The 15,841-nt window shown below is 43.2% G+C and overlaps 1 protein-coding gene across 7 annotated transcripts in view; it reads right to left on the reverse strand.

The window, feature by feature from the left end:
- Positions 1-15,841, reverse strand: part of AUTS2 (activator of transcription and developmental regulator AUTS2) — a 733,350-nt gene that overhangs the window by 604,765 nt on the left and 112,744 nt on the right. The window contains exon 1 of one of the 7 annotated variants that reach the window (XM_057410702.1): positions 8,216-8,487. The exons of 5 other annotated variants lie outside the window; for them this stretch is intronic. In XM_057410702.1, the coding sequence (XP_057266685.1) occupies positions 8,216-8,236 (21 nt within the window). In that variant the 5' untranslated portion in view covers positions 8,237-8,487. One more of the 7 variants, XM_057410701.1, reaches the window with a different exon arrangement.

A 15,841-nucleotide genomic window follows, 5' to 3' on the forward strand; every position in this document is an offset into this window, starting at 1 on the left:
CATGCTGGGTATTTCTCTTTTAGCTAGAGAGCTAACTCTGAGCACTGATTCCTAACATCCCTCCCTATCACAGAACGACAGTACCACTACATAAGGAAGAACTATTCCAGCTACTCACAGAAGTCAACCACAAGGAAAACTTCAAAGTAATTAAGCAATGCATGTACCAGAGCTCACTGAAATGGGCTAAGCTAACAGGAGGTGTTGTGGGATGAATAAATCATGACAAGCCACAGCCAGGCAAACTCAGTCTCTACTCACAAATCTGAGTGCACTATCCCCAGCTGCCATCCTGACCTGCAGATCAGATACACAGCATCATCAGGAGCAAGGATAAAGGGAAACCAATACAATGCTTTGCCCCAGTAACACTTGACTTTGGGCACAGAACATGACATAGTTCTTTGCCCAGCATTTTTAAAGGTTTTTGAAATAATATCCTAATTAATCTGTAGGAGCATTTAGGCAACACTGCTTTAACTATTTTCAGCTTCAAAAATGCAGTGTTGTCAAGTATTTTCCCTTATTTCACAATATTCTCCTGTGTTTGAGGCTATTATACAGGGGCATAAAGCACCTTTAATCCCCAAGATTACACAACAGCATTAAAGTATGTATTATTTTGGGGCTCCACAGGATTATTATTTAACAATGGTAATTTGCCTGCCTTTCATCCAGAAGGATCCCCCAAAAATAACAGTTTTCCTAAAATAGAGGTGCAGCTGCTTGTGAGACGGGACAAGGCAAAGACCTCAGCAGTGACTCATCAAGGAAGAGAAGACGACTCTTACAGGAAGATACTACTGAAGTTCTGCTGCATGGAATGAATCAGGAATTCATCTTAACAGGAAGCACCTGAGGATTTTTGCTTATCAGTGTTTTGCTGCTGACCCCCAGCCATAAAACTAATAATAATCATCATCAAAACAAGCCTTCTGGGCATATTTGCCTTGTCATTTCTAATGTACCCTGACACTGCATCTCAGTGCTAGCCCTACCCGCTTCCAGAGCATCTTCAATCCAGTTGTTTCAAGACATCTTTTAAACACTAATGAATTAAGCCACAGGACAGTTTTGCATGGTAAAATCACAAATATTATTCTCCTTTCATGTCATGATTCAAAGTCTGTTGAGTTGTAAGAAAATCTGGATTAATTCTTCATTGATCAAAACCAAACCAACCACAAAGAACAGAAAACCAAAAACTAATTGGAGCCATACAAGGTAATCTATGAAGGACTTGACTCTTGGTGCTGCACTAAGAAACGAGATTGGCCTCTCTTGCCTAGGAGAAAATGAGAAGCAGCAATAGGTATTTCTGCTAAAACAGAGCTGGAATACGCTTCCCAGAAGGGCCTCAAGCTACACAGTGGCATGCAGATCTGTGGAGGGGCAGCTGAGGGATGCAGTGCTCACAGATGCACATAATCGCTTCTGGGAGCAACCCAAAGCAGGTATAATGCCCTCCATTTGATGAAGGAACAAAGAAACCTGTCAAGAAATGGCACTTAATTTCCACACATAAATACACCCACATGCAGTTGAGAAAGGGAAGGCCTTCTCTCTGCTTCTCTTCCTTTGCTTCTTTTCCTGCTAGTCACAACACAAATCAAGCTGCCAAGCTGACAGGGCCTCCATACAAGCCAGCAGTTCTGCGGTGCACAGACACGCTCCCTGGCAACACCAGCTGAACGAGGCCTTGGGAACGTCCCCTTCACAGCACACAGAGCCACAGGCTGCAGTTCCTCCCTTGTCACCAACAGCCAGGCTCCTCCAACCCGGGACAGCATCCAAACACACAAAGAGAACAGGCTTGAGCACTGTAACACATCTAGCTGGCTTAGGTTCGCAATAAGGATAACCCCAGTCCAACCGACCTACCGCCTTTATACTGCACAACCCAAATATGCAAAGTCCCAAAACTATCTCTCCCTTTAAAAAGTGGAGTTTTGCCCTTAAATATGTGATTTGCTAAAAAACTGAAAGCACAGAGTTACGTAGAAGTTAATATTTTACTCGTCCAGACTGGAGTATTGCTTTGGATGTGGTACAGCACTGCTGATATTTGCTTTAGGATTTATTTAACAGTTAGATAGAAATAATTTGGCCTTCAAAGAAAAGCTTGACTCTTCCCTTTGAGAAAACTACTGAAGTTATATCTCATACTGTATTATCTCCTTGAATCCAGAAGAAGAGGAGGATTCAGTTTCATAAGAAATAAAATCAAGAGACTAGACTTCCAAGTATTTGGGCTTTACTCTCATCTTATGCTGGAATTAATTTTATCACATAAATAGACATACATAGATCTCTCACTCACTATTAACTCCTAAGGGGTAAGAGATAATCTTGAAACCACTACTGAAGAAAGAGTCACCTTAACATCAGTTTTTATCTCTATAGATAAGGAGCTCAGAAGCTGGCCTAGATCAGGTGGTACTTATTGCATTTATTTTAAGGTAAAATAATTACTTCCTACAACAACTTAGACAAGTTTGTAGAATATGCTTAGAAAAGGGGGGGAGATCTTGTCTGTAGTGTATACAGCTCTTTGGAGTTGGCATTTGGGGACCTGTATTTTTCAGCTGCTCCATTAATACCAGAAACTCCAAATCCCACCCATATAAATACTCACAACTACCCAGCAGATACTGCTGCACGCATTAGGTATGGTGAAAGCAAGTCTCTTATCAAAGAGAGAAGGGCTTGCTTATCAAGCAGTCAAGTATCTGAATAAGTCCATATGGATTTAATCATTAGAAACACTCAATTTGAGATGGAGACTCTAAATCTTTAATTCACCAGAGACGTAAATGCTACCTTGATCACAGCACACCACTGATTATCTAGAATGGAAAAAGACACCTGACTGCAAAACAAAGCCCAATGGAATGGTCTTATTTTTAAGAAGGGTGGTTGAAAATACAAAACCACGAAAAGTGAGGTGTATTCAACGACCAGAACCATGCCATTAGGAAACATAACCTTCTACTTCATTGTAAAACCAACCTGTTTCTTGCTGAGTGCAAAACATTAGTACACTATCTAGTGTAATCCAATAACCTAGAGGGAAGGAATCATGTGCAGGCAAAGTTTACATAGAAGTCATGTTGTGGACCAACTATATAAAAGTTCATGTAGAGAAAACCACACTGTGCACTTTTGAAAGTGCATATTTTACAGGGAAGAACCACCACTAGGCCGTTTCTTAGCTGAGCACAAAGAAAACCAATTATATTGTGATCTTCAACCTATTTGGACATGCTGGACTAATTCTAGTGTTTAGAAACATTTCAGCCCCCAAAATTCCATGTAGAAAACCATTTTGAACATATCTTAAAAGAAGTCTCATTTGATAAGCAAGAAGTACTGCACACAAATACCTAAACACTCCCACAGGTGATTCAAAATTACCTTAAAATCAGATTAAAAATACCAGTGACCTCAGCTAAACTTGCCTTTGCTAAGACATTTTTCTCAACAGTAGATCTGCTCATTTAATTTTGAATTTGAGCTTTGAAGTAATGGGAATTCTACCACTGGCCACTGAAAAATAATCCACACACAGTTTTTCACCTCATTAGTTAAATGCCAATGAATATCACTATGCTGTTCTTAACCATTCCCTCACCTTGAAAAGGGAGGAGAGAAGCAACCAGAGCAATGCTTTCTGTAAAGCACTTCCCCATCGTGTTAGTGCTTCAGCTTAGTGTTACACTGATTGTCACATAATTTATTTCACATCAGAACTGGTGTGCAAATGAGTTTTTGGATGCCAGCCACGGAGAAATCTCCAACGCAGAAACGATGAAGTCTTTTTCTCTATTAAATACCCCCAAATCAATGTCACAAGCAATGATACCCAGGGAGGCGTGGGACTGGGGTCAGGGAAGGATTTCTTACACTCTGCCCACTTTTTGCTTAAAATTTTCAGCTCTGTGCACTGCCCTTTTGGGGGTTTTACTTTTTTAATCACAAAATAATCCATTAAATGATAACAAATCAAATCCTGGGACCTTACGGAAATATATACTCATCCTGCTGGCTCTCTCTTCATCAAACTCTCTGAAACAGCAACTCCTACACACAATGCAAATACACTGGAAGACTTTCAGGCTTTTCAGAGGCTGGTGAGATTTATAAAAGCCCATTCATCCAGTCCTAATTCTGGAAGTTCACTCAGGCTCACCTCACCTGGGTACTCTGCGTTTTTGGAACAATGCAGTGTTTAGGGGAGGCATTATAACATCAGTGCAATGAACAGTGATATGGGAGACTCCTACACTCAGCTTTCCATAGCCAGGCCAGTGAACTCCGAAATCTCATTTCAGTCTGTACCTCAGTTTCCCCAAGTACACAACATAAGCCAGAATCACATCCTACTCTGAAGCGCCGTGAGACCAACCAGCAAAGACAGGGAAGAGAAGAATTACTAAAAGGGTAGTTAGAATAAACTACCTTTGAACATAATTTATTATTTGAAAACACTATTTTTTTTCCACAGATCTGACATGTAGGAGAATAAAAGCTCCTTCCCCTTCATAGCCACACCAAAAGTTGTAGCAGTTTAAATTAGATCTTATACATCAGTAAAATTGTACTGATGTGATAGAATTGATTGAGAAAAAACACTTCATTCAACTGGTGCAGTACCTTCATGCAGGAAATGCTACTTTGATTTGAGGCTCTCTTACGTCAATTTAGCATAACTCAGTAATAAATCTAAGTAAATCACTGGATTTTCTTGTCTAGGAAAGAGCATAAACAAGTACAACTGGAAGTATCATTAGGAAGAAACAGAAGAATCTAACAAAAGCAATGAAATTTGCTTTCACTTAGTACCTCTGCTAAAGCAGCAAAACTTCTGTCTCGTCTACCCATGCAGCAGCCATCCCAGCCTGCTGGAAAGTGCGTGACCAAGGCAGGACAGTAAAGCATACAAGAGATCAGGTACACCAAGACACTGCTGATGGGATAAAAGTATTTTTATCTAGCTTACACAGGCAAAGTAGTTTCTCTCTCTGAACTATCTGAGTGCAGTAATTCTGCCTTGTTTCTGGCCAAGGAGCTTTCTCTCTGAGGAAGAAAGCTAGAATTATGTGGAGTCTGGGCCAGCTTCAGAGAGGAGGGCTTTAGGGAACCTGGGAAAACAACACTAAAAACCTCCTCTCCTGTGCCATTCTTAACCCGTATGAGAGCTCACAGAATTAAATGCAGATTTTTTGAAAGACAGACAAAAAAAAGGCAAAAGGAACATGAACCAAGAGGAGCAGATGAATGCATAGGTAGGTTGGTCCACAGACCTACACCAGCCTGTGAGATCTTGTAAAATCTGAGCTCTTGCTACACAACAAAGTTAGTGGAAACAGGTCGGAACTGGAAGCACTTGCTGCAATGTGTTATACTAAGACAGGCTATGGGTAGGCAAGTCCAGTTTCCTAATACTAAAGTCTAAGGAAATTACCATAAGATCAGTCAAAGCCCAGAGGAAGACTCAATAAGCAGGGAGGTCTGGAGGAAGTCTTGCTTTCTGTTTACTTCTCCCTGGGAAGGTATTATAAGCCTTAACAAAATAACTAGATCTGTTTCATTTGGCCAGAGACTGACTGTACACACCATGGGCACCCTAATAGCATGTAAAATTATATCATGAGCTCCAGAGGCAAGAATTTCATTTGACTACAGAAACTTAAATGTTTCTAAGGAAGCAAATTTCCTTCTTACACTAGTCTCCAGAAGATTCACCCATCAGAATGCATAAGCTGTTGAATCGAGTGGGGATGTAGCCTGTGTTAACACTGAGAGCGCTCTTGCAATAGCTCCAGTCCCTTTCTACTGTCTTTCGTGGGGTTTAGCTCAGTGTTGCTGGTGTATGAAATTTAAAGAGCTCTGAAAAAGATGTTAACGAGGCCTAAAGAGGAGAGTGCTCCTGTGTTAGTCATTCCCAGGAACACCTGTGAACTATTGAGTTTAATTAGTCTGCAGCTGGCACTGAGTGTGTGTGGAAAGACAGGGGATTTATTATCTGACTGCTAGTCCTTCAATTGTTTCTTCCAGCACATTTTTTCCTGTTTGTTTGTTTTGTGATAAAGGACACACAGAGAGTGAGTGCAACTGTTTAACTAACAGGGAAATCCCTCCTTGGAAAGGGTGCCAGGCACGGCAGCACTTGGATGATAGCACCGAGGGGAAGTGCATGTGGCAGCATCGGAGCACACTGCCACAGTAGGTAGAGGCAGGCAGAGAGAGCCAACCATGAGCTGTGCGCTCCAGGCCTGCTCCTCAATATATGACACAATTTACCACCCAGTCCATACTTTACAGCTGCAGAACCCTAAGAGCCCCTATCTCCATTTCAGTATACTTCTTTTTCCCATTCCTCAGGACTCAACTCTACAAGCATCCTGAAACAGTCCTAAGAGATGGGAACAGCATCTGCCACCACTTTATTCTGCCATCTACAATACCCAGTGACTTTCAACACAGCTATTTTAGCACCAATAATTTCACCAATATCACACACAGACACATGTATTTTCACCAGTGACTGTGAATTACAGTTGTTCATCCTCAAATACCTCCATCCCACCTCCCTAAATTAACAGCTGCACTCCCACGTATACCATTTTACTCCTGCACTCCATCATTTGCTCCCACATTCACTAGGCAGAGGTCTTAAGAGAGAAAAGAAAACATGGCTCCAATATTACGCAGGAGCCAAAAGGAGTCCCAAGTCAGATCACACAAGGCCTCACCTATACCCACTGCAGGCAGCACACAGTCTCTAGGGCCGGCAGGGGCCCTGCTTCCCAGCAGCAGACTCATGGTCTGGGTTTGAAACTTGTGGTGTTCCCACAGAAATCAGCCCAGTTTGGAAGCTTTTATCTTTGAATGACTGTTCCCCTACCTTGTGCTAAATTCCAATTAGCTCTACAGAAACAATGGCCTACTTAAATTGCAATGTGCAAAATAATTATCCTCCTGACATCATCTTTACTGACAGTAGCTCGTCTCCACAGCCTGAGCACGAGATGCTTCCCAAGTTGATCGGACTTCATTCTGCCATCACCTTGACACTGCAAAGTCAGTCGTGCTGACATTTCTTCTAGTTGACATTGGGAAGCCTTCAGTAAATCTGTACTGACAGCTTAAATTCTTCCCTTCCTCCCCCATGCCTTCCTCCTGTCATGTCATCTCCATAAAATTGCCCTGCCCTTGTTTCACTTCATTTTGACATCCTATTGTTATCTCCGGGGATCCTCTTTAGCACGGAGCGCTCCTGTCACAAAGGCACAACATCTCCACAGACCTGACACGAGAGCACCTGGAGAAGTATGCCGGGAGCCTCATTAAAATGAATTAAATGGCTGTGCTACTGCCTGAGCCCCTTCCCAGAGAGTTACTTCTCAGACTACAGCCTCACACTAGGAGCTAATGAAGCACAGGAGGAGGTGCGAGATCCGCATGGCCCAAATCTCACACGAGCCAGGACTGGGGAGGACACACCGGGACCAGACAAAAGCTGTCCAACATCAAGGTTTAAGAACTCAAAAGCTTCACATAAGTCTGGAATATACAGCCTGGTCTAGTGGAAGGTGTTGGAACAGCCTGAAGATCCCTTCCAACCCAAACCGCTTTGTGAATAAATCAGACACTGCAGCAAACCCTTAATTCAGGCCATGCTCTGCCCAGTACCAGAAAGGATAAGGGTTTGAACAGAAATAAACACAAAGTTATTACCTCGACACTTGTTAACCCCCATGCTCTGCTTTGGGGAGGCATTTTAATACCTCCCCAAACCCAAAATGTGACAGAATGGCTCTAACAAAAAGCTCTGCTTTGCATAACAGGACAGCAATATAATTGATTATAACCTCCTAATCCCACAGGCTCAAACCCCTGACAAATTTAACCATTCCTCCGAAGAAGCTTCATTTTTCCCTTTTACAGAACATATTTTACACTAAAGAAGATTAAGGGCCAGATATTAAGAGCAGGCACCTCAGTGTGGATGGGCCCCTCACGGAATTCCCTCCATCCAAGCCCCACACAGGCACTGCCAACCATAGGCGGGGGTCCCACAACACCCCCAGCGGTTACAGCCCTCCCTTGGGGCTCACCCCCCGTCTCGCCCCACAGCGGGTGAAGTACCTGGGTGCTGCCATGCTCCATCACCCCATGCCGAAGAGGCTTCGCCCCACAGCGGGTGAAGTACCTGGGTGCTGCCATGCTCCATCACCCCCTCCCGAAGAGGCTTCGCCCCACAGCAGCAGCTCTGCCCGGGCAGGAAGGGGCTGGGCCTGCGGGAAGGCGACGCCCGGGCCAGCAAACACCCTCATTAGCCCAGCTGCCCTCATTAGCAAGATCAATCACCTCATTAGCAGGGCCCATGCCCTCATTAGCAGAGCAGGGAGCACCTGGTCCCACGGGCCAAGAAGAGCCCCTTGCCCCTGGCTGGCTGCGGTGCCACAGGCCTAGCCTCTGGCCAAGGGGACAGGCAGCCAGGGCCCCGTTTCATGCTGTATAATTAACAGGCTTTAAAATCCATTTTATGAGGGTACCACCGGACTCATGATGGGTTCATGAGACAGCAACAAGATGTATTTCTGCTTGGTAGGGTGGGGAAACAGGAGAATAGCCCCACGGAGCTGAAAGGGAGCTAAAACCCTTATATGCTTTTATGGTGTCTAACAGATTTTATGCTAATATAATTTACATGGAATTTAAAATTAAGCTCTATACATAGACTATTCCCTGCAATTCAGTTGTGTATCCTGAGATGTAAATAAATACGTGCGCTAAAAATGTAATTAAGCTGTCCCTGCAATTACAAAGCATGTTGTTTATTTGTGAGTCCATGCAGCTTTCTCTTTATGAGCAGACAATGAAATACAGCGCTTTCTGACACCAGATATTTTCTCTTTGCCTATTGATCCATATTTCTCTGAGCTGTAAAAACCACTTACAACCCAGGAAAACCACAAGGACCAGACCAAGAGCCTGCGCTGATCCCTCGAGTTGAAAGGCTGATGGGGATTTCATATATACCAAAAAACAACAAAATAAAGTCTATGTGCTCCTATACTGAAGACAGGAGGAAACAAATTCTCTCCAGCTATTCCCTGAATCCTACATCTGTGGTATACAGTTCCCCCAGGAAAAACATAGGCTAGAAGAAAAAAACACACCAAAAAATAACCCCCAAACCAGGAGCAACAGATCTGAATGTTTTATGTTAGAGATGCCCATTAATCCACTTCTGCTACATGTGTTTGATGGATGCAGAGTGCATCTATAAACTCCTCCAAAAGCACATCCACAAGAAATGCATCATTGCTGCATTTTCTTTATAAAAGAGCACATAACCTATTTCTTCTTCCTGTCTCCCCTGTTTGCCCTCCCCTGCTCCCACAAATGCTATGGACTCTGCCTCACTGGTCTGAAATGGGTCCAGCTATAGTTTAACAAAAGATGCAGTTAAAACCGCAGTGAAACCTGCCCATGTGGATACATTCACACCACAACAAGTGAGCTCCCATCAGTCAGGGCTAGTCCCATATATTCACAGAAATAAACTACAACAAGCTGTACAGCCTAAACATCTAAACGCAGCTGAAAATCATTAGATTCTGCATAGATAAGCTCTAATTGAGTGTGTCTGTTGAGGTGAAACGATTAACCCACATGTGTGCTGTGTTGAAGACTTTACACATTTGGGCTCAGGGCACCTCTTTGTTTGACCTCGTGTATTCGCTGTGTTTGGCTGCAAGGCCTTAGAGAGATGCTGACTGCGAACGGATGACTGCACATTCAATAACCGAGGAAATCTTTGATGCAGCTATATTAGGGATGCCATTACTACACATTTTTGATCAACAATACATCAACAGAGCATTTTGCTCTCGTTGCTAACTCTGTTGTGGTTCAGAAACAAACGCTTTAGGACATGTACTACCACACTCCTACTGCGTGTACAAGAGATACGCTACTGTATCCTCAATGGAACATGACTGTCAGCAATTAAAATGAATACTGAAAAGATGGAACACGGTTTGTGGTGCATTTTCCTGGCTTTTGTGAAACATTTGTTCACCACATTTGCTAACTCTCAAAATGCAAGCATACATCAGAGGCCTGCTCATCCAGGGAATTAGCAAGGTATCACTCCAACAGACTGCAAGACAACAGTGCTCTGTTTCAGACAAATGGGCTTTAGACAAGCAATTGGCACACTCTGTAAACAACTTGCCCATTCTCCCCTATGATCTAGAAAAATACCAGGTGATGAAAAACAAACCAAACCAGATTTGTGCTTGCAGCCTTTTTGAAACAAGGGTTTCTGGGCTGGGATTTTTTTCCTCTCTCCCTTCTCAACTCTGATAGGCTGCAAAGACATAACCTTACAGTGCAAGAATGTAAGATTTAAACATATCTTAAATAAAAGAGCCCAGTTGCTATCACATTGTGATTATCAGCACTGCTGCCAACAACCCACATTGGAGCCAGAGTCTCTTGGAACACCATAAATTCCCAGCTGCCTTAAAGAACACGAGCCTTCCATCTATCTCTGAAGCCCTGCAAGGTCAGGGCAAGACTCTTACTTTCTTTGCTGCATATCCAAAACAAAAGATGTTCTGTGCAAATAAACAAATAAATAGTATATACCCAGATCTTCTGAATAATTCAAGTCTCACTGTTGATGACAACAGGAATACAGCAGAAATTGCTGGTTTGGGGATGCTGAGACAACCCCGTAGTGGTGACAGAGGGTTTATGATCTATACGAATGTGGACGAGGTGGGGTCCAGTTAATGAATGGTTCCTCTCTAGGCAAAGCTTATCTGGGCTTTGGATGTTTACAACACCGTTTTCATTCCATACAAAGCATCAGCACTGCGTATTTCATATCCCTCAACAGAAGTATTAATACAATACACACTTCTATAATTTATCTTTCTTGTGAAAAAAAGAAGTCCAGGGTTAAACACCCACCAGCTTTACATCTTTACATACTTACAAGTGGACAGAAGCATGACTTGTAGATCTGTGCATTTATGCACACACACACAAACATGAGGAATTTATTTCCAAACACATACACATGCAATGTACACACTTTTAAAGCAAGATGTTGATTTTTATCACAGAAGAAGAATCATGGGTCAATTAATAGCGAGAGGTCTTTTTATGCAGTGGAGAACAAAGTACCGATTAAGAACATAGGTAACTCCTCCACTTTCAATTCCCAGTATTGACCATACAGTCACACTGAAAGCTTGAGCCAACAACTGAGTCAACGAAGTAGCCCCATGAGCTCACTTATGTTACAGCATTTAAGACATATATTACTTTGTATAGACACTTACACCAAACAGTGCACCAGAAACTATAAAAATACCATGAGAAAGCAGCCCTCTAATCATTAAAAACTGATGTAACAGTGTATTATTCCATCCTCATTCAACATCTGAAGCTGGAAGGCAACCTGGAAAACCCTTCAGCATATGGAGAAACAAGGAGGACTCACACCCTACCAACACACGACCCGGAGCTCTTCCCAAAAAATCCTATCTGCTTTCCCCAGAAATTCTCTCTATGCAAATCCAGGGATACTGCGCCTAATCCTGCTGTTCACAACAGTATTAAATAGTTGTTAGCGCCTGGCTTGTCCTGCAGATCCAGCACTATGGCACCAGTCCCTTGGGCAGCCACCAGAGCAGGCTGCTCTGCTCCAGCTGTACAGCTGCATGTGGGTTTGGTGCTGCAGACACCCATGTCCATGTGCTCTTTCGTTTTTGTCTTCAGGGATCATTATCTTTAATTATGATTCACAACCCAGAAAGAAGCCATGCAAATTAAATTCACAGAGCTCCCAAACCAGCCAGTGTCAGTGCCCAGGCACGAGCCAGAGGTTAAGGCTGTCCGTCTAAACATGTGGAAGTTGTAACACAAAGGCAAGTCTATGTGCCTTGGTGTTGAAGCACTGATGTAACAGCGCTTAAGCTGACTTCTGCTAGGACTTGCTTAGTACTTTGCTCATCCCCCTGCATCTCCAGTTATCTTTTCTACCTAGCTTACCTCCTGTATCCTCATCTTCTAACTAGAAGGGGAAACAGCTGATCGCAAATCCCTCTTTCTAATCTCAGCTCAGTACTGCCATTAACTAGTAAGAAAGCCAGGGTGTAAAGTAGCTCTTTAAGCATACTATTCACATAAGGCTAGCTTTTGTGAAAGACCATCAAATATAAATCACTTGAAAAGCCAGTCTCCCATATTCTCGCAGCTTACACCTTCACTCAGCTTCAATAAGCCAGCAACAAAATTGCATGCCCAGGCTCCACATCACTGGGATCACTGGGACTTAAGTAAAGAAGGAATTTAGCCAGCACCTATTTAATTCCAAATACATTTAATATCTCTATACCCCCTTGACAAACAGGCCTTATGGTGTTACAAGTTTATCAAGCCAAGCACCAGTAAAATATCTTTTAGAAACCTTGAAATCTCATAGAAGATTACTGCACCGAATCACAGAAACAATTTTAAGCCTAAATTTGGCAAGACACATTAGTTTTATACCAAGCTAATTACTTCCAAGTGTCCAGGAAATACAGTTCAGTAATTACAGCTGTATTAGCTGGATGCAGACAAAGCAAGAAGCAGAGCTTATTTACCACCAAGCGGGTGACTCACCCTGGGCATCTACATACCCGAGCCCTGCTTCACAGACTTTGCTGGAGACTGAGCCAAATTCAAGAACAGAAGGTGCTCAACACAACCCTGGTTGACAACGTGAAGGATTCGGAGGCTTGTGAGCACTGATGTGTGGGCATATCTGCCCCAGCACTCAAGGCAGAGTTTTTAAAGGAGCTCAAGTCTCCCTTTCTAGCACTGGCTGAAAAGAGAGCTCACACTAAGCTCAATGAAGTTAAATCCTATCACCTGTACATCCCACCAAAGAGTTGCTCCAGCATCACTAGCAAGAGCTGTAAGCCAAGCAGCAGGCAAGACAACCTCTGCTCCTCATCATGCTGCTCTGAAAGTACTTCACCCAGCCTACAGAAGAAATGGATTTGATAATGCAGCAAGGGAAAAATACATCATGGGACAACATTGCCAGCTGAGCATTCTCCACCCCACATTTTCCACAATAATTAATAACCAAAGCTGTTAATGTTTAAATAATCCACGTTCTCTAGTGCAGCCAGCAACGCCTCAAGAGGCTTTCCACTGGGGCTAACACTATTAACTGTGCGGATGCCTGAGGATACATACTGCTTAATGGATGAAAGGACACTTCTGTGCAGTCTACAAACATTTAGGAACCCCACTTTTAAATCTGAACTGGCTTAATAGAGCATTTAGGATTCCCAAGGTTTGCAGAATTATCCATGTTTTACTCAAGGAGTAAAATGGTTTTCCAGAATCTCAACTGCTAATAATACATACTATCTATCCCTCTGTGTCATTCCAATAGTTCTCTTCCAAGCCAGAGTGCCCAACCTATTTCCCGTCTTCCCAGCAAATAGTTATCCAGGGAGAGCAGGCAGGGATTAGCCAGCCCCAGGGAAGCTAAGCAACAGGCACAGGGAAGTTTCCTCTGGTTTCAGACGGTGCTAGAAACTAAATCATTCCCAAAAGTGGCTCCAGGACTCTGGTTTTTATTTGCTCAAGCCCTTGGGAACCAGCACACTTGTCAGTACTTCAGGCAAGAGAGAATATTTTAGCATGGAATTATACTCATGATTATTACCAGTTTTCCCTGCTGTGCCTTCCCCAACCCTTCTGTGCCCACTCTCCCATCCCAGGATTAATACAGGCAAAGGAAGCTTTTAAGACCAAAGCAACTTCACAGTTTCCTTCCTTTTTTTAAGCCTAATTTTCAAAGAGCAAGGGGTACAGAAGTTCACCCTGCTCTGTGTGTTTGCCTATCTGTCCCCATTTTAGTAACTTTTGAAGCCCACTAATTCCAAGCAAATCTGACAGCAGGGCAGAGGTCTCGACAATACCAAGTTCTCCTAAGTTCAGTGAGGAGACTGCAGCGGCGGAGCGAAGAGGCGCCTGGCTTCTCTCACCTCCCACCGCGGGGAAGGCTGGCGTGTTAGCTCACACCTCATTAGACAGCACAAACCCACAGAGGAAATCAATTACGAGACAGAAGTCCATCGGAAACCAGCCTTCAATCATCCCGCTGCTCACGCAACTGCTTGAGTCTTAATTCTTCTGACAGCCTGATAACAAGGGCTGCCGTGGCCCCTCCTTGGGCAGCAGAAGAGTAAATGCATCAAGACCCACAAAAGACATCCTTGTCTCCTGCACCACTGCATGCTCAACCATGACGCTGCACTGAGAGGGAGCAAGGGCAAAGCATCATTAAAATGGTCACCAGGTACCACCAAGAACACTTGGACTTGAGGGATGTGTTTAGCAACCGGATGGATTTAGAGCCACACACTCCATTGCAAACATGAGCTAAATATGGATGTTTTCCCAACCAGGCAAAGTTCAACCCATTCAAACCAATACTTTGGAAACACTGAATATTTCCTGGATGTTTTCGTCTCTCACTCCTTTATTACTTCAAATGCCATGGACTTACTTTAGATCAATACTTATGTTTGCACTCCTAGGCTTTGCAGGAGTAGATATGGGCACACAGTTGAAGGCCAGGCTCCCCTGACCTCAACACCCATACAGTGAACTCCCACAGATTTCTCTAAACAACTCAACAACTAACAGTATCAGCTACACTTACCAGAAGGATTTGAAACAAAACAAAACCCAATAAAAAGCAAAATAACCTTAAGTGCCTTACTAACAGCTGGGCTCTTTCTTTTCCCACTTAGGGATTCAGTCCTTTAAAACAGAGGCTTCATTCTTCAACATAAGGCTTCAAATACATGGAAAATGTGAACCAGACCCATCGTGCCAGGCTACAGTTTCCAGCAGGATGGTTTAACAGGATGTTTGAAGGCATTCTTCAAATGTTTCATTCCTACCATTCCTTTCCCTTCATGGTTCTTCTTTATGGACAGATGCATGGGAAATGAGGCAAAACTGGGTCCACAAGGGTCAGTCAAGTATGTCTGGGCATGCCAGGCATTCCGTGTGTTATCTGCAAGACTGCAGATTGACTTCTTTCTGTATTTCCTAAGAGACGTTGCAATGTGGACTGTGCAGCTCCATAGCTTATCGATAAGCCTATAGTGATGGCACTGTACCTTTCTTGATGCTACATCCTTAAACGCTGGAGATTCAATAGCGGGTGATTCTGCTTACCTGAAGGCAAACTTCACATCCTCAGCACAAAGAGATGAGGGTTGGATTAAGAATGACTGTGGCTCTAAGAGTACTCTACCTTAACAAATCAAAGTTAGATTCTTAATCTTACAACATCGTTTTTCTTTGGTTTGATATGCATTCACACCAAAGAACATGCTCAAGTGTTTGGCTCACTGAATGGAAGGGTTGGGAAGGGAGAGCAATGCATTTCAGGCTAGGACGACCAGGAGATGAACGCTGCAGTACAGGTGGAGAATCTAAAGCTGAAACACATTACAGTCTCGAGATCATCTCCTTTAACTGGTAGTACAAATTGGCTTTAAGAGACATCTCAGCTAGCACACGTATTCCCTGCTGAACAGTGATACCTATTCAAATGATCAAAACCTGTCAGTTCTTAAATTCAGGATAAATCCCAGACCTCAGAAACAGGCAAATGAGGGGAAAAAAAAAAAAAGTTCAAAAGCAGAAAGGCAGCAAATGTTACTCTCAGGACCAATCTCTCTGATATGCCTCAAGCTTGCCATCAGCATTCTAATGCCACAGGCATGTTACTTTG

The sequence above is a fragment of the Pezoporus wallicus genome, unplaced genomic scaffold, assembly GCF_028554395.1.
Source record: "Pezoporus wallicus isolate ANWC-B61680 ecotype Strahan unplaced genomic scaffold, APGP_CSIRO_Pwel_v1 contig_8705, whole genome shotgun sequence".
NCBI lineage: Eukaryota > Metazoa > Chordata > Aves > Psittaciformes > Psittacidae > Pezoporus > Pezoporus wallicus.